This window comes from Neohortaea acidophila, assembly GCF_010093505.1.
Source record: "Neohortaea acidophila strain CBS 113389 unplaced genomic scaffold BDY17scaffold_4, whole genome shotgun sequence".
NCBI classification, from domain to species: domain Eukaryota; kingdom Fungi; phylum Ascomycota; class Dothideomycetes; order Mycosphaerellales; family Teratosphaeriaceae; genus Neohortaea; species Neohortaea acidophila.
The window spans coordinates 687,784-708,939 of record NW_022985513.1 but is presented as its reverse complement, the minus strand read 5'-3'; the positions used below and the strand labels follow the sequence as shown (position 1 = coordinate 708,939).

Here is a 21,156-nt window from a genome sequence, read left to right as displayed (position 1 = left end):
GCCCGCCTTCACCACTTCATGTTCGAGTCACGTCTGACTTCCACAATCTACGACAGTCGCACACGACTGCACCTCCAAGGCCGGTACATCCCACCCATGCAAGATGGGAGTCACCGGCCTATGGCAGATTCTGCACCCATGCGCTCGCCCCATCAAACTCGAGACGCTCAACCGCAAACGCCTGGCCGTCGACGCCAGCATCTGGATCTACCAGTTTCTCAAGGCCGTTCGTGACAAAGAAGGCAACGCCCTGCGCAACAGCCACGTCGTCGGCTTCTTTCGCCGGATCTGCAAATTGCTCTTCTTTGGTATCAAGCCGGTGTTTGTCTTCGATGGGGGTGCGCCGGTGTTGAAGAGGCAGACGGTCAGTGACAGGAAGAGGCGGAGGGAGGGCAGGCGGGAAGATGCTGTTCGAACGGCTGGGAAGCTTTTGGCGGTGCAGATGCAAAGACGGGCGGAGGAGGATGAGGAGAAGAGAAAGAGTAGGCCCCAGCGAGCAGCGGAGCAAGAGGAGGAAGCGGTACCTGACGATGCCTTGGTGTACGTGGACGAGATTGGCATGAGCCAAAAGGAACGACAGCAGAGTCGGAAGTTCAAGAAGAAGGATGCATACCATTTGCCCGACCTTGACGTCAGCATGGCCGAGATGGGCGGGCCGAACGATCCTCGCGTCATGTCGTTGGAAGACTTGCAGGCTTATGCGAGACAATTCGAGACGGGCGAGGACATCAACGTCTATGACTTCTCCAAGATCGACTACGACTCTGCCTTTTTCGTCTCCCTTCCCGCTTCCGATCGGTATAATATTCTCAACGCTGCGCGATTGAGAAGCAGATTACGGATGGGTCACTCCAAGGAACAGCTGGACGACATGTTTCCGGATCGCATGGCTTTTTCGAAGTTTCAGATTGAACGAGTTACGGAGCGGAACGAATTGACGCAGAGACTTATGCACCTCAACGAGAGCGGAGATGCTTTGTTCAACGGCGGCGGACGTGTTGCGGGAGAGAAGGGGAGGGAGTATGTTTTGGTGAAGAATGATGGTGTAGAAGGCGGATGGGCGCTGGGTGTGATCAGCGACGAGGGCACGAAGCAAGAGACTGCCATTGATTTGGACAAGCCTGCGCCTGTCGTGAAGCAAGACGAGGAATGGGAGGATGAAGATGAGTTCGAAGACGTGCCCATCGAGGGATTGAACAGGTTGCCGAAACGGCCGAGAGCAGAATCACCAAACGATGACCCGTTGCTTAAACAAAGGCGAGCCTTCTATAAATCAAGGCGAACGGGTGGAGCCAGAAAGTCGAAGCCGAGGACAGAGTCGAATTCGCTCTTCGTTCCTGAGGAGCCATCGGAAGATGTCCAGGAGGAATGGGAGGACGTCAGCGGCAACGCTGAGCTGTACGGAGAAATGCTTAATGAAGGAAATGGGGAAGAGGCAGGCGAAGATGACGAAGATCTCCGCCGCGCAATCGCCATGTCTCTTGAGCAAAATCGGCCAGCGCGTGGAGAAGAGGAGCCTTCACCTCCACCAAGCGCCGAGGACGACGATATGGTTGAAGTGTTCCAGCAGACGGCCGCTCCTGAAGCTCTACCCTTGCCAAAAGGCAGCGGCAGAGCAATCGCGAATATGGTCAATAAGCGCGCATTCGACTCTGCGCCTGACAGCCGGGAAATCACGTCTTTTGGCGTTCCAAGACTGCTCAGTGCCGAGAACACCGTTGACATGGATGACGACGATGGAGACACTCTGGACCTGCAAGCCGCGTTGGCAGAGAGCCGAAGGACCAAACGCAAAGCTAGCTCGCCGAAACGACAACCAATGCCCGCTCCTCCAGCGAAACCCTCGGCGACGAGCATTGCAAAGCAGGCTGGATTCTCGGGGCCGCTACCCTTCGAAAAACTCGATTTGGGATCATCCTTGCTAGGCAAGAAGAAGATGCAAGAGCGAACCGAGGAGGCTGCGGGCGGCTTCATCAATCCCGACCTCGCGGAAAAGGAGCAGAAGAAGAGTGCTGAGCCTTTGCCTCCTTGGTTTTCTGCGGATGTAGAGGAAGGCCTTCAGAAGCAGAAACTGCTGGAGAAGGAAGACCTGGAAAAGGCGAGGCGCCTGAGGGAGCAGTTTCGGTTCGATGATCGAGGAGATGGCGGCTCGATCAGGAAGACTGCTGAAGTTATTGATCTCGATGCCGAGGAGAATAATACCTCGTTTCAGAAGAGAGAGGTTATCGACCTTGAGGCTGACGACAGTGAGCAAGACGGTGGTCAGCTATTCGATCCAACTATACGGATGGGCGACATGGCGGACAAAGTGCGGGTTGAACCACCGTCAATGGAGAATGGAGATCGGCCGGATGCACGCGTTGCGGGAAGCCCAGGAACGCATGTTGAACAGCCGGAGAATGGAATAGCAGCAGCGAGCCCCACTGCTGAAATCTCGCCGCCCGCCCTGCCGCTAGACACACGTATGGAAGACGGTAATAATGAAGACGTGGAACAGCCGCTTGATTGGAGCGAGAGCGAAGACGAGCGAGATGGCGAACGACACAAGGGTCAAGATGATCGGCAGAAGAAAGCCAGTCTCCAAGAGGATCAACAAGCATCACGATCACCATCTGCAGATTTCGAGGACGTGGCGATCCCAGACAACGCGAAGTCACCTCGCCCGGCATCCGTCAGCGACGAGGAGGAACATGAGTCTACCAGCGGGCCCGTACCGGCTTCAGGCCTCGTCCACCAAGAGTCACTACCCGAAGGCGTAGAGCTGGTGGAGTTTGACGACTTCTCCGACCCCGAAGACGAAGAGCTCCTTCGACACCTTGCCACCGAGGCAGAAGAGCACGCGCGCTTCGCCAGCACTCTGAACAACAAGTCGCAGGCGCAGAACATCGCCGACTACGAGACGGAGCTGAAGCAGCTCCGCAATCAACAAAAGAAAGACAGGAGAGACGCCGACGAAGTCACGCACATTATGATCTCGGAATGCCAGCAGCTTCTCCGCCTCTTCGGCCTACCGTATGTCACTGCCCCAATGGAAGCCGAAGCGCAGTGCGCCGAACTCGTCCGCCTCGGGCTCGTCGATGGTATTGTCACCGACGACTCTGATTGCTTCCTTTTCGGCGGCACGCGTATCTACAAAAACATGTTCAACCAGGCCAAGTTTGTCGAGTGCTACCTTACCTCCGACCTCGAGAAGGAATTCGACCTCACGCGCGAGAAGCTCATCTCTGTCGCTCACCTTCTAGGCTCAGACTACACCGAGGGCCTCCCCGGCGTCGGCCCTGTCACGGCCTTGGAAGTCATCAGCGAGTTTCCCACCCTCCAAGAATTCAAAGACTGGTGGAGCGGCGTGCAGATGAACGCAATTCCAAAGTCCGCGGACGCGAACAACGCCTTCCGCAAGAAGTTCCGCAAGAACGCCACGAAGCTGTTCCTGCCTCCTAGCTTCCCCGACACGAGAGTGGACGTGGCATACCGCGAGCCGGAAGTCGACTCGAACCCTGAAGCCTTCCAGTGGGGCGTGCCGGACTTGGACGCACTGCGTAGCTTCCTCATGGCGACGATTGGGTGGAGTCAGGAGCGGACGGACGAGGTGCTCGTACCGGTCATCAAGGACATGAATCGCCGTGCGGACGAAGGGACGCAGAGTAACATCACGGCCTTCTTTGAGGGTGGAGTGGGGATCGGAGCGGCTGGGGCGGAGAAGAGGTCGGCGGCCGGCGGTGGTGACGCGTTTGCTCCCAGAAAGAGGATGGGCGAAGGGTCGAAGAGGATGGGGAGTGCGTTGACAAGGATGGCGGAAAAGGCCAGGAAGAGTCGTGGTGGGGATGCTGGCGTGACTCGGGGTGAGGGTGTGGGTGATGGAGGGGTCGTGGCCACGGGTGCGTCCCAAAAGAAGGGCGGTGGCAAAGGGACGGCGAAGGGACGACGTAAGAGGCAGACAAGGGCTGCGCGGAGAAGTGAGAGTGAGGTCGAGGATGAGCCTGAGCCTGAGGTGCTCGAGGATTCGAGCTAAGCCCTCGACGCCGTATACCGAGAACAGCGACACGACAATGACGTCGAGCATACATGAAATCTATATTGTACAGAACGGCAGACGACGATCAACACGATGGAGCCTCCCGGTCTTCTGGAGCCCATGCCCTCGTCTGACTCGAGTGAGGCAAGGTCGTCGAAGCACCACCTATCCATACAGATGACATCACCGACGATCCCTGCCTTTTGCATTCCCATGCTATCGGAGCGATGATCCCTTCCCATTGTGTCGCTTCCCCTCGACCCAGAAAACCGCCAGTCCAATCCCCACGGAGGGAGGGATGGCAAGTGTCGTAAAACCGGGTCCCCGTCTCCCCGCGCAAAACCACAGCAATCAGGGTCCTCGCAGGGCCCTCGCAAAAGCCGAGAAATTGCCGCAGCCTGACGCAAAAGATCCAGACCGACGTGCTGGACCGCGGAAAACGACTGATCGACACTCCCTTGCCCGCAAAGCAGAATTCCGTCGTTCCGAAGCTGGGGGCCGGTACTGTAGTCATCCCCATGCAGGGCGAAAAACAAGCCTTTTTTGCTCGCGCGGGAAGCGTGGGCGTTGCATGCGGGCGGTGTGGCTGAGGAGCCTGAGTCAACGATTACCACCGTGTCGCGAACCCTGCATTCAGATCAACTTTTTCGAATCAGATAAGTCAAACGAAAACAACATCGCGGATACGACGAAGAAACCAATATCGCTAAAGCTGCCGGTCGCTGACATAAGTTATTACAAGTACATTTGCGGCCCCTTTGGCCCCCCCCGCCCGCCCCTGGCTCCGCCGACCCGCCGACATGGTAACTCCAGCGTAGGTACAGTATCGATCTTTTCAGAATTAGGAAGGTGTGTCTGTGCTGCTGATGGGATTGTGGGGGGCCGAGACCTTCATGGGCCCTTCGACGCGGTTATATGCCCTTGCTCTTTTGTCGTTGTGGCCTGCATGTGACTGAGAGGCTAGGCGTTGAGGAGAGTGCGCCGGAATTGCGGGCGCGACATGTTGCAATCCCTGTTGGCGGCTGGAATGTTCCGCGAGACGGCGCCGGCGCCGGCGCTTCGCTTCACGTTGCCTTGCTGCTGACTATGCAATGTCCGAATCTGACCACGTCGTGTCCGGCACTCGCCGGGAGGAGGGTAGGGATGGGAAGTGATCGGCTCGAATCATCTAGGCCACGGCGCGTGCTGGTCGAAGGAGCGTCGAGGGGCATCGGACCCGGTGGGTGGTGGGAATGTCCACGACTTCGCCAGGCCGGCGGTGCCGCTCGCAGAAGTGTCGAGCCCCTGCTGCACGCTGCTCCTGCTCGTCGCGTAGTTCGGCCACGCGTCTGACGCCTTTGATGCGTGGGTGTCGCGAGTCGGATCGCTCGGCATCGACACGGGCACCTGCGTGGGTGAGAGGTGCTTCCCGTATTCGAAGGGAATGTCAAAGTACGAGGTGTTGTTGTCCGTCGCGTAAGGCGTAAGGCCGGTGCCTGGCGTGAGGCCAGTGCGAGGCGTGAGACCTGTGCCGGCGCCGTGGGGACGATCGGAGAGCAAGGCGAGATCGTCGAAGGCGCTTTGCGAGTAGTATTGGAAGGTGTCCTGGGCAACATTCCGGTCCTCGGAGGTCAGCGGCAGGACGACGGTGCGTCGTCTAGTATCACCCTCTGCGTCTCCGTTCTGCTCCGAAGCAAGCTGGCGTAGGGACTGGGCCTGCGCCTCGAGCATCCGGGCGGCGGAGAGGAGCTTGTTGGAGTTGTCTTCGTTGTTAGAGTCGCTGCTCCACCAGTCCATTCTGTCTCGCGCCTCCGACCAGTCTGTCGAGCCGTTCAACGAGATGGAGGCAAGTGGCTGAGTGACTGGCGAAAGCTCGCCTATGTAGCTCTGCAGGCGGCTTCGGGCTGGCCCAGCCCAATCCAGCGTCCTCATGCGCACATGGTTGGGAGCGTGGGGCTCATTGAATGATGTTGGCCCGCTCTGGGAGAACGTGCGCATATGTGTTGCAGCCAGGGCCGGGCTCGAGTTGCCAGGGCTCGACTGCTTCCCACTGGCATAGCCGGAGTCACCAGCAAGGGCGTGAAGCTTTTCGAGATTCACCGACGGTCGTCGAGAGCTGTGGCGTGATGGATCTTCGTTGCCAGTACCTTCGTCGGACATCGTGTCCCCCGAGCTTTTCCTTCCGTTGCCCGTGCTCCAAGCCTTGGAGGAATCCTGCCGGGAGTGGGCCGATGCATCGCGGGCCTTGCGACTGTCCTTGATCGTTCCCTTGTGGGGGCGTTTGCGCTGCGTCAGACCCTCGCACACCACCCCTCTCTCTTTACACGTCTGACATGGCACTTCTCCACTGCATCTGATCTTCTTGCGCCGGCATGTAATGCACGCAGCGCGGACTCTCCCCGACAGGTTCTCCTTATACTCCGGGTCGGAGACGAACTGGTAAGACCGCACACTGCCGTCGACTTCCGGGTCCGGCATTGGGAGCGATGTTGTTGGAGCTGGGGTGTCTAAGGTGATGGTATGGGACGTTGGGGCCAGGAATGTCTAAGGAAGTGTTGCAGCAGCAGCAACAGCGAAACCGCCCATGTCGTGGAGGGAGGCGGTCAAGGGGAATTCAGCATTCCTTGGGGGCCAGCAGGCAGAATAAACAGTAGAATCGCACACGCGTGATCACGGGGGGCCGGCCGCGAATCGGCGGATTTATAGCGCATGCAGGTCGACAACCCTGGCAGCCAGTACGAGTCAACTACAAGCTTTGTGGCGCACCGGAGCCAATTGCCGAGGCGAAGTTTGATTGTGAGATGAGAGAAGAGCCCCATGCATCGTGTATGTCCGGCAAAAGCTTCTGGTTGGGCAGAGGGGTGGGTGGGGGGGGAACGGCGCGATATGATGTAGCTGTACGAAGGGCTGGCGTGACCGTCGCCTGAACTCCGGCCGCAAAGCCGGCGCCGTAAAAGCTTGTCTCAGCCGAACAAGCCACTGGATCTGGGTGGAACTTTATCATCTGCAGGGAGATGAGACGGATGATGAGGAGGCAGGAGCTTGCGTAGCCTGATGCCTTACTCCGTCTTTTACCGCACCGCCCATCAACCCCTGGAGCTCCAGAGCAAGCGAAGAGTCGCTGTTCACGGTAGGGGAAGGGAGGCAGCGTGTGCGTGGTGTACACTGTACTGGTAGTGCAGCACAGAAGCGAGGTTCTCATGGCGGCGGACCTCTTCGCGCCTTTGCGTCGCTGGTGGAGTCCGACCGTTGATGAGCCTGTCGAACTCTATTGCTGCTGTAGTGGAGCGCTGCTCGACCATGGTACCAAAGCTTATTACCTCATATGTAGCAAGTGCGTTGGTCGGAAGTACAAGTGTGTCCATTGACGCTCAAGAACCCTGGTGACGGACATCGAGAGGGTGCGATGCGACCCAACCCTCGCCGGCTCTGACTGAGAATGGAATGAATGCGCGCGCGATGTCCAATGCGGCCCACACTGTGTAGATCGTGGGTGTGGGTCAGTTGGTGGTAGAGGCAACACGTGGATTGCAAGCAAGTCTTGCCGGTGTGGAACGGTATGGCTTGAAGGAAGAAAAGGAAAAGAGTCAGCCCAACAAGCCTTACTTGCTGAATCAAGCAACGTGACCGAACGCATCAACGCCACCTCGCGGCCTCATCTGCAAGCCCTAGCGCGGCGGATATTGCGGATCGTTGTCTGCACCCCACCTTGCGCTGCTGCTGGCAACGCGCACACGCCCCCAGTCAGGCGAACTTTTGCGGAATGGCGACGTCAGCGCGATGGATATGAGCAGTTTTCGAACAGTCTAGACCTCGACCGCGCTGCAACTTAACTCTCCACTCGCCGGCGCGAAGCCAATGGACTCGAAAGACGGCTACGAGGCTACATGCAGCACCTGAGCTGCCTACGCGTACGGGACATACGTATGCCTCACCCCTTCGTCACACCTGGGTGGCCACTTTGCCTTCTTCCCCGCCACATTGCCACATCTTCGTCTGATGCTGTTAGGGCAGCGCCCTTGCCGCACGGCTTGGCTTCGTGGCTTCCGTGGCTTCAGGTACCAAGTACTATGCACTGATACTTGATAACGTGATCCAATGCCGGCCCCCTGACGGCGAGCAGAAATGGCGCGTCCGATGGCAAATTCAGAGCTTCGTCGTGCAGTTGGAAGCTGTCATACAGACGTCAGGCTCTTCCATTCGGCGCTAGCCAGGGCTTGACAGCGTAGGGAGGAGGGAGGCATACGTAAGCTCTTCTCCCAAAGCTCGTTGTAGGTACACTGGTACTGTGTGGTATAGAGAGCACAGTGCAAGCACCTCAGGCAAAACGTTCATCCACCTGGTGTGCGGCTAGTGATGGAGCACTAGTCCATCATGCATGCGAATACCAGTTGCACTTGCCTTGTTGGGACTTTACTGTACTGGTCGTCTGCCCATGACACAAGAGTCACCCTGGCCGTGGCGTAGCGTGGTGTGGCGCGCCCGAGAATTGTGCGGACAGGTCGCCAGATGCGCCCGAGAGTTCTGCGATGATCTGCGCAAAGGGACTCATTCCATACTTTTGGCAGGATCCAACAGCATGGCATGGTGGGTCGGAGGACGATCGCCGCGTGGCGCCTTCCGAGAACGTGGATCGATCTGTGGAATCATCGTGGAAGCCATCAATCTCCTTCCATTTTTCCTTCCTTTTCTTGGCGTGGTTGAGATGCAGGTGGGAAATGATGTAAGTGACGGGCAGCCTTACGAGGTATTACCATGGCAATCATGCCGGCGCCGCCATGCAGCGTCATGGGCGAGGGCGGTGGGAGTCCAGACTGCAGCCAAGGCGTCAAGGATGAAATTTTTCCTCGTTTCATCAGCAGTACCACAGGAGGAATGTGCAAAGATGAGCAGGTTGCTGACTCGAGGCAGCGCATGGTCCGCACCGCTCCCTGATGCTCATCTCCTCGGGCATGTGTCGCCCGAGATGCAGATGTTTCTTACAGTCCTCATATCAACGCTGATCAGAGGCAGATCTGCCGGCTGCCGAGTGCATGGTTGGATGGCGCAATACTGTGATTTTTTGCTCAGGGCGCGAGCTATTATTACCGGACGTTTGACGTCAGCAAATCAGGCAAGCGCAAGGCGGCCCCGAGCTGCCGACAGGCCGAAGTGCTTCGCACCTGCCGCCTTCGGGGCTTCGGCGTGAATGAAACCTTAAAAACAGTGAAGGACCGCGCACCACGACACCACTGCTCACCCTGCCACCCGTCGAGCATGGCCTTGCTGTCGCGCGGCAGCCGACTGTGGCTTGACACGGTCGACGCAGAGTCCAGGCGCGCAGTTTGTGTGGCGCTTCCGCACCGCCGTGGCTTGGCGCGAGCCTCGCAGAGGACTGGCAGCGTCGACTTCTTGGTGTTCGGGCGGAGAGGGTCGCAGTCACGGAGTTGAGGAGATTAGATATGCCTCTGCGAAAAGTTGGCGACACACGCCATTGAACCCTCCATCGTAATACGCACCCAATGCCATCCCCCTCCTCTCCCCGTCCGCGTCACCCTCGTCCCTCTGCTGGCAAATGAAATGGCCGAGCAGTCGCAGGGCCGCGGCAACCTGACCGTCCCCTCGCCGTTTGTGCAAGTCTGCGACCGTTGTCGGTGGAAGTAAGGCTGCCACCCATCCCCTCCCCCACCACGCCTGCACCTACCCTTCCCACTGACTCGGCGCTGCAGAAAGATCAAGTGCGATGTATACATCATCACCCAACCCCCCCGGTGCTGACCGTTGCGCGCGCGCGAGCCTTCCATACTGATCATGTGATTCGCTTCATCAGGGCCAACGTCCGGTAAATGCTCCTTCCGCTACCTTCCACCTCAGCATGTGCAGCTAATCGTCATCATCGTGCAGTGCGGTAATTGTCGCCGCGCCAACCTCCCCTGCGAGACGCGTGCCCGCCTGTCGAAGCACTCCACCCCTCGCTCCTACGTGCAATATCTAGAGGAGCGCATCAGGCAGCTCGAGGGCCAGCGCGACTCCGCCTGGTCGCCGCAAGGTCAGTCGCAGCCTTGCCTCAACGAGACAAAGAGTATCGTGCACCGTTCCATGTTGACTCTAGTGAAAGCATCGGACTCGAGGAACAGTCCGTATGGCAAGGCGCGGCTCCAGAGCATCGATTCCTCCTCGCAGAGTCCCGGCGGCCATCCGAAGAAGCGAAGTCTGCCCGACTGGACCGTCCTGAAGGAGCTCGGCACGCATGTAATTGACGAAGATGGCTTCACTCGCTACATGGGCCCCTCCTCCGGCGTCGGGTTCGCCGCCAGGATTTTACAAGAAATCATGGACGACGACCAGCCTGCCGACCAGGACTACTACAGCTTGTTTAGTATCGACGACTTCTCCCGTGCTCGTGCGCTCGCCGCGACAGACCAATTGCTGTGGGAGGTAGTCCCTACCAACCTACCACCACGAGAGGCGGTCGACAAGGTACGCGCGGTAACTCTCTGTCCACAGAAAGTGACTCCCACTCAGACATTATGATCACAGGTCTTCGACGATTTCTTCAAGTTCACCGAGCGAATCTTCCCCATCCTCCACCGACCTACGTTCGTGCAAGTCGTCGACGAATTATATTCCCTCGAGAGCATCGGCATCGATTATTACGAGGTCCTGGCGCAGTTCTATCTCACCCTCTCCATCGGGCATTGCTTCAATTTCCAGGTGACCTTCGAGCAGCGCACCCAAAACCAGATTCGCGGCCTGCAGACTGGAGTCCGCTGCTTCTACACGGCCCTGCACACGCGAAGAGATGGCCTGTCTCGATTGCAAACCTTTGCTCTACACTCCTACGCTTTGGTTTTGCTGCGGCAGCGGAGTGAGGCGATGCGAGTGAGTGCCATGGCTAATACGAAGGCGCTGGAGTGCGGACTGCATCACGACGGCGCTGCTTTTGCCGGTAATCCTCTGGAGACCGAGATGCGTCGGCGCGTGTTTTGGTGTGTCTTCATGCTGCGTACGTATGGCCTGGCAATTTTCGCTGTCGGGGATCATGTGACTGACGAAAGAGCTGTAGATCTTTTCAATAGTTCCGTCGAGGTAGGCGCGGCCCTTATGCGTCTCTGTAGCCCTTTGTTTGTCAAATCGCTCACGTTTATCACTAGGGCCTACCGCGGGCTCTGCACGAGGTGGACATCACCGTCCTAGAGCCTACAGACGTAGACGACGAGCAGCTCACCACCACCGAAATCCGGCAATCTATCCCGGGCCGAAGCAAGATCCACCGCTTCGTCTCAGTATGCAGGCTTTCCCGCATCCTGTCCCGCGTTCTGGACGTCCTCTACTCGCACAACAAAAGAAAGCATGCGTCGACTCGCATCGAGCAGATGGTAGGCCATTTTCAACCTGACCGCCGTAAAGCCCGCGCTGACGTGCACGAGAATCGTCTCTGCTGCGAGCATTTGCTTGATCAGCTGGACTTTAGTTTCGAAGAGACGCCTGGTGAGTCGAGTGCATCAGTTCCTGCGCGTCGAGTCTTGACTGATGGTCTTCCAGACGACATCCCCGATCCCGATACTGAGGATCCTGCTGAACTGGCCATCCTCGCCTCTTACGCCCACGAGCAAATACTGTCAGTGTCATCAGGATATGCAGCCTCATCGGGCAGGCAATCAGCCACTAACACTGGCATCACACAGGTACTACTATATTCGCTGGCTCATCCACCGCCCCGGCGTCACGCTCTCTCGCACCGATCCCCAGTTCGCCCTATCCCTCCAGATCGCCACCGAAGCCGCCGCAGGCCTCCTCCGCGTGATGAGCACGTACAAACGCGCTTGCGCCTTCCTGAACGCCAACCCAGCCGTCCCGCCCTGCACAATTTTCAGTACGTGCAATACTGTACCCCAGCAGCAAAGATGCACGCTAACTCTTAACCCTCCCAGTCGCCGCGCTAACACCCCTCTACCGCACGACCCTCCTCCGCAGCCAATCCGGCACCCTCTCAGCAATCGGCTACTCCGCCGAAGCAGACTTCACCGCCTGCCAAGAAGCAGCCGCCATCCTGGCGGAGAAATCGCACTGCCACTCGGACGTCGTGCGCCGCCGCGTCCTCCAGGACCTCGTGCGCCGCGTCTTCTCCCAAGACGGGCTGGAGCGTACGTCCTCCCCTTCTCTCTTGCAGAACCCCTTCCCGCCCCACCACGCTACCGCTGCCGCTGCTTCTTCGCGCTCACATGTGCCGTCTGCGACGGCGTTTGCAGTCAGTAGGCAGTCGACTATTCGATCCAACTACGAAAAGGAAGAGGAGCTGTCGCCGGACGATGCGGCGGGTGAGGCGGGGGAGCAGCAGCAGCAAGGCCAGCAGGAGTCCAGTGCTGGCGCCCATGCCGGGCCGAGTAGCGCGTTTGGCTCGATGGACTACCAGGAGCAGCAAATCGAGCACTACACCGCGCACGAGGACTTGCGGAATTTGGTGCACGAGGCCTTTTCCCCTGGCCTCTCTGGGCCCTGGGCGTCTGGCGGGAGTGGTGGAGAGGGAGGAGGGGGAAGTGGAGGTGGAGGAGGGGGACCGGATTATTACTATCAATAGAGTGTCAGTGCAGCACGCATTATAGAGCGCGATTAGTGGCATGGTCTCATTGAAGATCTGTCGTCGATACCTGCAAAGACTCGTGGGAGAGCGGGTGAATCTAAGTCGCTACAAAAGTCGTTGGAAGCAGCGGGCAACAACCGGCATTAACGTGCAGCACGCAGTCCCCGCCCAACCTTTTTCCGTTATTGCACGCCGTGCAAACATACGTCTGGACTCACTTTGCTACGCAATCCCAAGCCCAACCTTCCCCTCATGCACCCCCCTCTCCCTAATCCTCCTCCCTTCCATCAACCCCCTCAACCCCCGCTTCTGCAACCCAACAACAGCACTCAACGTCCCCCGCCAAATCTCGGCCTGCCTCTCGGTGCGAGCAGACAGCAAGCCGCCGCGCGAACTGCTCTCGAAGTCGCTAAGGCTGGTATCCGTATTGGCGCTGTCGGGCACTTCGTCGTCGCTGTCTTCCGCCAGCGCGGCGGACTGGCCGAACGGCGCGTGCGGCCGGAGGGTGTTGCGCGTGGACCTGCCGTTCGCCATGTCGGTGTCGATGCGCAGGGCGGAGGTGGCGCGGCTGCTGTTGTTGCTGCTCGTGCTGCCGCCGTTGACGATAGACGTGGCGTCGAGACTGGCGCCGCGGAGCGGGATCGCGCTATCCCGGAAGGTGGCGGAGGATGGGGCGAACTGGACTCCTTCGCCGCCTCCGGCGCCCATGGCGGCTGCGTTGAACAAGGCGACGGCGTTGGCGCCGTCGAGGAATTCGTGCAGGCGTTCTAAGGTGGCTTCGAGTAGGCCATCGATTTTGTATGGACGCGCGAGCTGGAGGAGTGAGCAGAAGATCTGAGGGGTGGCGAGAGGGTTCCCAGCTGCGGGGAGGGTGGAGGTGTAAAGGTAATGGAGGAGAGCCTGTAGGGTCGGTGCCGTGTGCGGGAGGTAGAAGAGTCGTGGGCGGGACATGGGTGGTGCGGATCGCGGATCGAAGACTTCGGATGCTGAATTGGCTGTGAGGGTGGTGTTGGTCGAGGTCACGGAGGGAGTGATGGTGACGATGGAATTGCGGGATGGGTGGCCGGAAACGCTGGGTCGTAAGGTCGCGGTGTCCGTCTCGTTAGACATGGCGAGCGATTCTTTGAGTAGATTTGTAAAGTGAGGGCCCCATCGCCTCGCGATCAGTCTGGAATTGACGGCAATCCGAGTACCGTCGATTGCGAGGAAATCCATGTCTGCCAGCTCACTGACATTCATCGATGCAAGCCCCAGATCCTCAGCAGCAGGTGAGAGTGTCCTTCCAACAGCGCAGACACTACTTTCTTCGGGAGAGAATGGCGTGCTTCCCGACACGAATCCCGACATTGGAGAGGTCCGTCGCGGATTGTCGTACATGCCAAATATCTCCAACTCTACCAGACATAGGTTGGAGAAGTTGATGCGGCGATTGTTATAATCATCCACCAAGCTGCGCTTGCGATTCCCCAGAATCACAAAAGTGTTGCGGCGACTCCAGAGCACGCCTCTGTTCCAACTGCCCCGGCTGAAGATGCCCCCGCCGACATCAACGCGACTCCAGGTCAGCGTTCGAAGGTCGAGTGCCCAGAGAGCGTACTCTTGTTTCGACGATGTCAAGAAAGTGCCCGACACAACAAAGTGATTTGCTAGGACACCGCCGTTTGGGAATCGCAAGCCAGGCGGGGACACGTTGGTCTGCATCTTCTTCTCCGTCAAGGTACCGTCAGGCAGACGAACTTGCAACTCCAACTTGACGTCTAAGAAGTTGTAATTCGAATAGATCAGCATCGGAGAGCCAGAGCCGACCGTCGTCGGCTCGTCATCATCTTCGTCCAGTTCGTTCTTGGCATGTGGACCGCCACCGATTTGGGACGCACTCAACGTCGTGAGCGGAGTCACAACGCTCCTATATGCACCGCAACTGCGTCCCATGCTAGTGGTTCCGGTCCATTTTAGGCTCCGGAGGTTAAAGACACTGACTTGCTCGATGTAGTGGTTCGCGCTGTCCTGGCCACCCACGACGACCATTTCCGCGCCCCCAGCACCGTCAAGCGTGACCCCCAGCGATCCTTGGTGTGGGTTGCCGCCCGGCAAATTGTGATGTATACCGGAGAGTGGTGCACTCGCTGACGCAAAGACTGCCGAGGATGGGAGAATGGCGGCGCAATGCGCATATCGTCCTTGAGGAGGGTCGGGCGTGTTGATCTTCATCCAGGTCTTGGTAGGGACGTCAAAGATGTGAATGTCGGACATCACAATCACCTCCGGCGGAGCTTCGCCGTTGCTTTCGACCGCAGCGGGAGACGGCGACATCCCTCCATAGCAGACCAGTTTTGTGTCTCCAAGCGCGCATACACTGTGAAAATATCGCGCCGGCGGGATGTCACCGCCGGTCTCTAGTTTCGTCCAATGTCGCTTGAGAAGGTCAAGCTCGTACAAGTTCGATGTCAGCTGCGGCTTCATCCTCGAGAGTCTGCGACCGCCGAAGACGTAGAGCTTGTCCCCCAGGATGGTAGTGGTGGCACCCACGAGGGGATGGGGTTCCTGGCCCGTGGTGCGGTGAGTAGTGCATGCCAGACCTGCAATGTTGGACATCAGAGGAGTGGACGTGGTGTGGGAATGGCCGGGATGCGCTGCGCCAGTGGTTTGTGAGGCAACATGCGAGCCGGCATCATCCTCGTAGCCCGACTCAACCTCAGAAGTAGACTCATAGTCCTCCTGATGACTACCCAGGCTGGATTGACTGCTGTTGGCAGTGGTATAATATGATTGAAAGCTGCCATTGGCTGCCTTGCCCTGATTCGAGGCGACCACAGGCGTCCTGGAATCCATACTATCTCTTCGGTCAACAACGTTGGCCCTATCGCCAGATGCCGTTGGCCCAGTCGAAGTTGAGCTGACTCTTGGAGAAGTGCTGCTACACTGCTTCAGCACGGGCTGTGCGAAACTTGGGATTTGAATCTCGACGTGCCTGGGAGGGGAGCTGTCGAACGAGCGTTGGCTGATACTTGCTAGGAATTCCGATGCAGTCAAAGGTACGCCCTCATTGGAAAGCCAGGATGAAAAAGAACCGGATCGTGATGCGGTCGTCGGGTTTGTCAGGATTTCATATTCCGGTATCACGATCGGGATATGTTTCGGTCTCAGACGTGCTGTGCCGGTGTCTCGCGCATCTGTCGATCCCAAGACTGGACTCGAAACTACCCTGGCAGGTGTCGCAGATGTCGAGCCGGGTGGGAGTGGTGTCGACGAGTCGATGGATATGGCCTGAGACGGGCTAGACTCGGCTCTGACGCGTTTGCTGGTGACGACGACTCTGCTCGAGAGTGGCTTAGGATACTTGGACGGATGGGTTTGTTGATACTGTGACGGGACGGCGCTGCTTGAACAAGATGAGCCTCCAGGACCGGCGATCGTCTGCTGCGACTTGTTGAAGGAGTGACGTGTTAGATCATCCGGAGAGTGGCCGCCGGGTATGTGGACAGTGCTTGGCGAGACACCTAGAGTGGAGGCCATCTGAGGTCAGCGAGATGCCGATCGGTTCGAGAGTAGTGATGTTCATTAAGAATACGAGTGGAATGTTGGGATAGAGGGGGGGAAAGAGCAAGAAAAGACGATGCAAACGGAGTGATCAAGGACGGGGAAGCGGGCAGGATGGATGGGAGCAGCAGAGGTTCCGGAGGCGTGTCCGCGTGCAAACGACTCCCACCGGCCCAGCCGCGATGCTGGCTAGTCTCGGGGAGGTGCGGCACCCAAGATTACCTCGCGAAGAGTAGAGGTCCTCATGCAGCATGCACGCAGCGCGCGATGCCAATCTGCCGGAGAATCCATTGATCCAAGCGAACGCCCATTCAAATCCCCGCTGCTGGCAAGCAAGAACGCCACACGCTTACATACCTTTGAGATAGCAATGCTGGTGTCGAAGCCACGCGGGCTTTGAGAGTCTCGTTAGATTGCCGCCGCCGGTTGGGTTTCGAGTCGCGATACACACGAGGGCACGCGAGGGAGTGTGGTGTGATGTAGACTGGAATTTTTCCCGTCTTCCATATCAGGCCTTGGCGTCGAAATGCAAGGGCGATTCGGCAGGGTTGGTCGATCTTACCGAGCCCCACACCTCCATCGTTGAGATGCGGAGAATACATAACAAATCAATTGCCCTCCGACAGGGGTCGTCCAACCAGGATTGCAGACAGCTCGACCCCGAATTTCGTACTCAACGAGAGACTGACGGCAGGGCGGGTGGAAAGCAGGGATGCAGCCTGGTGTGCATGAATCATGAGGTCCTCTGCTAACAGCTCTATCACGCTCATGGGAGATCCAAGATACCCTCGCTTTGCAAATTCCCCGGCTCTGCAGATGCAGCCGCAGCTAGTCTTTGGCTCAATATCCAGCGTCGCCCACAACCTTGCCCCACTCCATTTCCCACACGGTCCGGTATGTCCAATCGAGTCACACAGCCGCAGAGGTCTGGTCACGCGGCAGCGGGGTGAAGCGGAGATAGGGCTTCACGATGGTCATCTTGGGGAAGAGGTTCTTTGCATCCTCGGTCTTGACGCTGGGGTGCACAATCACGTCGTCACCTATGAACAAGAATTAGCCATCGAGCTCAATGAGACGTGCCATTACAAAGCAGTGCGACCACTCACCCGGGAGCCAGTTAATCGGCGTGGTAACCTTGTGCTTGTCGCCGGTCTGCAGCGAGTCGACCACGCGCAGGACCTCGGCGGTGTTGCGGCCGGTGCTGGCGGGGTAAGAGAGGATCAGACGGATGCTCTTCTTGGGGTCGATGATGAAGACGCTGCGGATGGTGAAAGCAATGCCCTTCTCGTCCACGTTGGTGGCGTCCTGGTGGTCGATCCTGCCGAGTAGTCAGAACAACTGTGTCTGCTTCATTTGGACACAGACTCTGGGATGCGTACATGTCATAGAGCAAGGCGACCTGGCGCTGCTTGTCACCGATGATGGGGAAGCTAAGCTTGCTGCCGGAGATCTCGTTGATGTCCTCAATCCATTGGCCGTGCTTCTCAATCGTGTTGGCGCTGAGGCCGATGAGCTTGACCCCTCTCTTGGTGAACTCGGGCTCGAGTTTGGCGAATGCGCCGAGCTCCGTGGTGCAGCTATGGATTCGTGGTCAGCGCCGTGCGAGAAACGGTGACGTGCATGCCTCTTACACCGGCGTAAAGTCCTCGGGATGCGAGAAGAGCACGACCCACTGGCGCAAAGGTCAGCAAATGTTGGTGCATGGTCTTATCGTGCTTGCAAGACCTACGTTGTTGCCGATGAACTCGTGGAAGTCGATGGGGCCGTGGGTGGTCTCGGCTTGGAAGTTGGGGGCAGTGTAGCCCAGGCGAAGGGGAGCAGGACGGGATTCGCTTGCCATGGTGATTATGCGAGATGTGTCGAGTGCAGTGGAGTTTGAAGAGAGCTGTGTGGTGTGAAGGTGGAGGGGAAAGAGCGATGTGCGAAGGCAAATTTTGGAGGTTGATGATAAATTGTTGACAGTGGAAAGGTGGGGCAAAGGGTATGGCGTCAAACGAGGGTTCAATGGTAATCAGATTTGCCACGGAAAGAGCTCTGGAGGGGCAGCGGAGAATTGAGGAATTGTAGGTTGCATTACCTCATGTGGTCTAGCTTTTCAGCACGCCATTGCGTTGGAGCAGCAGGCCGAGGACAAATGATTAGAAGAGCCACGTGACGAGGAAGGTTAGAGAGCGGACAGCGGGCATCTTCATCGTTCAATGGTGGGCGATGCGACGCGTCGGTGATCGTGGGTTCTGGGAGATGAAGACTCGCGATACCGTGGCGGCCGAGTGGTGGAATCCGGCTGCTCGCATGGCACCGGAGAGTGGGACGCGGTAGCAGCCCGTGCAGCAGCATCTGCAATCGTCAAAGGCCCTTTGGACTCGAGCAACACGAGAGCACGCGCCGTACATGTACCCGGTCGGCATGAAAGAAGGGAGGTAGCGAGATGAGAGAAGACAAGCAAGATGTGGGATAGAAGAGGGAAACTATCGCAGGTAGGCCTTTCATATCAGAGCACAGATAGCCCGAGTCGCCGAACTCGAGCAACGTGCAGGCACATGGAGCGCACGTTTTACGAGGACGACAACACGTCGCGTGCTCAATTGTACTTTCGTGAGGGTCTGTCTATAAGCAGACATCCTCGACAACAAAAGATCCGTTCGTTGCCTTCTAAACTGTAGCCGCCGGAGCCCGTGATACAGGGCTGGCGCTGTACGAACACCGTAAGCATGGCTATCGACTTGTGCGGGTTGCTTTCTCCCATCGGATCAGCCATGCACGAACACCTGCTTGCCTTCCTTCCCCGTAGGATCGCTGTCTGAACAACAGAATGCTCGTACATCCACCCCGTGGGGTCATGGACCCTGCTCTCCAGAACTCGTCAGAATCGTGTTTGCCACGCTACGCCCTTTGCGGGGATAGCGGGAATAAAATTGCCCCCGGATCATTCGCGGGCCAGCGACGGATGTGACATACATGGCGCAGGTACATCACATCCCCTAATGCACCGGCAACTCTGGAGTCGCGTTCTATCGTCATGACAATGACAGTGCGGTCTCTCTGTGCATGATTGTACATTCGCGTGTGAGCGTTGTACGGACCACAGACGCAGGCGGCAATGGAATTCCCACGGGAGGCGGACGTCGCGATGAAAACGCTTCCACCAAACCTGGAAACTCCTCTCAGCTCCAAGAACTCTCGAGAAGAGAAGGACTTCAAGGCCACGACCGCCGAGGACTCTGCTAGCGAAGCAGTCGGCCCCGAGGACGACATCACGTGGCACTATCTCACCTTTGATACCGCCATTCCTCAATCAACCGCGATACTGCAGCCATCATCAACCGACGCAGAGACCCGGCAGCCGCCGCCGCCATGTCCCGATTTACGAAAATATCAGAATCCCTTCGAGTGGTCCCGAAAAAGTAAGATACCCCGTCACGTGAATACTGAAAGCACTGGACTTGTCTACCCAACATCCAGAGTGAGACGAAAGCATTGCTGACCGTGAAAACTAACAGGGAAGGTGATGATGGCATGGATCGGTTGCATCAGCACCGGCATCATCGCCTACTCCGCCGGAGCGTACGCGTCTGGAGCAGCCCAAATGGAGCGCGAATTCCACGTCAGCGAACCCGCCTTCGAAGTCGGCATCACCGTCTTTACGTGTGGCTTTGCCGTCGCTCCCATGTTCCTCGCGCCATTCAGCGAGATCAATGGTCGCAAACCCGTCTTCGTCATAAGCGGCGCCTTGTTGGTGCTCTTCCAACTCACGTGCGCCCTCACTCCCAACTTTGGCGGGATGCTGGCCGCTCGGTTCCTCGTCGGATGCGCTGCGAGCACTTTCAGCACCATGATCGGAGGAGTGCTTGCCGACTTCTACCATGCAAAAGACCGAAACTGGGCCATGTCCATCTACGCTGGTGGCGCCGTAGGGGGTGTGGGTGTCGGCCCTCTCTGCAGCGGATTCATTGCCCAGCATTTGAATTGGAGATGGATCTTCCGCGTTCAAGTCATCTCCAATGGAGTCTTGTTACTGGTGATTATCGTGTTCTTCAAAGAGTCCCGCGGCTCGATCCTACTTTCCCGCAAGGCGATCGCGCTCAACAAATGGTTTGTGCAGCTCGAGAAGGCCGGCTACTACGGCGTCTTGATGTCACCCGAGGCCGGCGAGGAGAGAGACGCAAATGCCACCGCACAACGTGTGCGATTCAAAGTGGCATCCGACGAGGAGAGAGCAGGCCTGCTAAAAATGATCCAGACCAGCATCGTCCGCCCGTTCACACTGCTCTTCACGGAGCCCGTAGTGTTCTTCTTCAGCCTCTGGGCCACCTTCGCCTGGGCTTGCTTATATCTGCTGTTCAGCGCCATACCCTTGATCTTCGAGACCCGGTATGGCTTTGACATTGCCCAGGTCGGCGCCATCTTCTCCGTCATCACGATCGCCGCCATCATCAGTACCTTCATCGCGATCTACGGCGAAATCGCCGCCCGCAAGATGGCGCCAGAAAAGTGGCGGCCTTGGCTCTCCACGCCCGAGGGCAGACTGTGCTTCAGCTGCGTACTGTCCGCGCTCCTCCCCATCGGTAGCTTTTGGTACGGCTGGACTTCCTTTTCCCACATCCATTGGATCGTGCCGACGCTCGGCATCGGCTGCGCGACCATGGGCGTCTTCAGCATCTACCTCGCCGTCTTCAACTACCTAGCCGACATCTACCACATCTACGCCTCGTCCGCGCTGGCCGCCCAAAGCTTCTGCCGAAACATGGCCGCCGGGGCCTTCCCCATCTTCGTCGGCACCATGTTCCGCACGTTGACGTATCAGGGCGCCGGCAGCCTGCTCGGCGGCGTTTCCCTCGTTCTCACCGTCGTGCCCTGGATCCTGGTGTTCTACGGTCCGCGCATACGGGCGAAGAGCAAGATTGCGCGCCAGCTGCTGGATAAGAACGGCGCGGCTTGAGTCTGCATTCATTACTGAACTTGCATTATCACGAGATATTAGACGGACGCTACGTGTAGTAGCTATGGCAACACACAAATAGAGGCGCTCGCCGTATACACCTCCTTAGGCCTCGCCTCA

General features: G+C 58.0%; 7 protein-coding genes across 7 annotated transcripts; 5 read left to right on the top strand and 2 right to left on the bottom strand.

Annotated features, from left to right (window-relative positions):
- Positions 1-16: 16 nt before the first annotated feature.
- BDY17DRAFT_122252 (uncharacterized protein) lies at positions 17-4,282 on the top strand. Its single transcript, XM_033729320.1, has 2 exons — positions 17-381; positions 484-4,282. The coding sequence occupies exons 1-2, from the start codon at positions 104-106 to the stop codon at positions 4,010-4,012; spliced, it is 3,807 nt and encodes a 1,268-aa protein (XP_033590718.1). The 5' UTR covers positions 17-103; the 3' UTR covers positions 4,013-4,282.
- BDY17DRAFT_122243 (uncharacterized protein) lies at positions 4,163-5,073 on the top strand. The gene has a single exon (XM_033729319.1). The coding sequence runs from the start codon at positions 4,314-4,316 to the stop codon at positions 4,965-4,967; it is 654 nt and encodes a 217-aa protein (XP_033590717.1). The 5' UTR covers positions 4,163-4,313; the 3' UTR covers positions 4,968-5,073.
- On the bottom strand, positions 4,760-6,856 carry BDY17DRAFT_295097 (uncharacterized protein). Its single transcript, XM_033733245.1, has one exon. It carries the CDS (start codon positions 6,470-6,472, stop codon positions 5,180-5,182), a length of 1,293 nt encoding a protein of 430 aa, XP_033590716.1. The 5' UTR covers positions 6,473-6,856; the 3' UTR covers positions 4,760-5,179.
- A 1,329-nt stretch (positions 6,857-8,185) lies between these two features.
- BDY17DRAFT_122140 (uncharacterized protein) lies at positions 8,186-9,639 on the top strand. Its single transcript, XM_033729318.1, has one exon. The coding sequence runs from the start codon at positions 8,373-8,375 to the stop codon at positions 9,180-9,182; it is 810 nt and encodes a 269-aa protein (XP_033590715.1). The 5' UTR covers positions 8,186-8,372; the 3' UTR covers positions 9,183-9,639.
- On the top strand, positions 9,554-12,554 carry BDY17DRAFT_323017 (fungal-specific transcription factor domain-containing protein; the record flags this gene model as incomplete). The annotated part of the gene is made up of 12 exons (XM_033736928.1): positions 9,554-9,633; positions 9,703-9,718; positions 9,804-9,815; positions 9,878-10,022; positions 10,092-10,453; positions 10,514-10,979; positions 11,040-11,062; positions 11,128-11,352; positions 11,404-11,464; positions 11,519-11,594; positions 11,662-11,849; positions 11,908-12,554. The coding sequence occupies 12 exons, from the start codon at positions 9,554-9,556 to the stop codon at positions 12,552-12,554; spliced, it is 2,301 nt and encodes a 766-aa protein (XP_033590714.1).
- A 225-nt stretch (positions 12,555-12,779) lies between these two features.
- BDY17DRAFT_249493 (uncharacterized protein) lies at positions 12,780-17,937 on the bottom strand (the record flags this gene model as incomplete). Its single annotated transcript, XM_033730980.1, has 8 exons — positions 12,780-13,011; positions 13,078-15,245; positions 15,759-15,844; positions 17,033-17,137; positions 17,204-17,415; positions 17,477-17,674; positions 17,729-17,769; positions 17,827-17,937. The coding sequence occupies 8 exons, from the start codon at positions 17,935-17,937 to the stop codon at positions 12,780-12,782; spliced, it is 3,153 nt and encodes a 1,050-aa protein (XP_033590713.1).
- A 1,569-nt stretch (positions 17,938-19,506) lies between these two features.
- Positions 19,507-21,100, top strand: BDY17DRAFT_122011 (major facilitator superfamily domain-containing protein). Its single transcript, XM_033729316.1, has one exon. It carries the CDS (start codon positions 19,606-19,608, stop codon positions 21,034-21,036), a length of 1,431 nt encoding a protein of 476 aa, XP_033590712.1. The 5' UTR covers positions 19,507-19,605; the 3' UTR covers positions 21,037-21,100.
- Positions 21,101-21,156: the final 56 nt, after the last annotated feature.

Bases quoted from the DNA above. Each gene is read 5' to 3' on its own strand.
- BDY17DRAFT_122252 (XM_033729320.1), top strand. From the start codon at position 104: ATGGGAGTCACCGGCCTATGGCAGATTCTGCACCCATGCGCTCGCCCC. The intron at 382-483 runs GCGGAGGGAGGG...GAAGAGAAAGAG, and splicing joins ACGGTCAGTGACAGGAAGAG to TAGGCCCCAGCGAGCAGCGG.
- BDY17DRAFT_122243 (XM_033729319.1), top strand. From the start codon at position 4,314: ATGGCAAGTGTCGTAAAACCGGGTCCCCGTCTCCCCGCGCAAAACCAC.
- BDY17DRAFT_295097 (XM_033733245.1), bottom strand. From the start codon at position 6,472: ATGCCGGACCCGGAAGTCGACGGCAGTGTGCGGTCTTACCAGTTCGTC.
- BDY17DRAFT_122140 (XM_033729318.1), top strand. From the start codon at position 8,373: ATGCGAATACCAGTTGCACTTGCCTTGTTGGGACTTTACTGTACTGGT.
- BDY17DRAFT_122011 (XM_033729316.1), top strand. From the start codon at position 19,606: ATGATGGCATGGATCGGTTGCATCAGCACCGGCATCATCGCCTACTCC.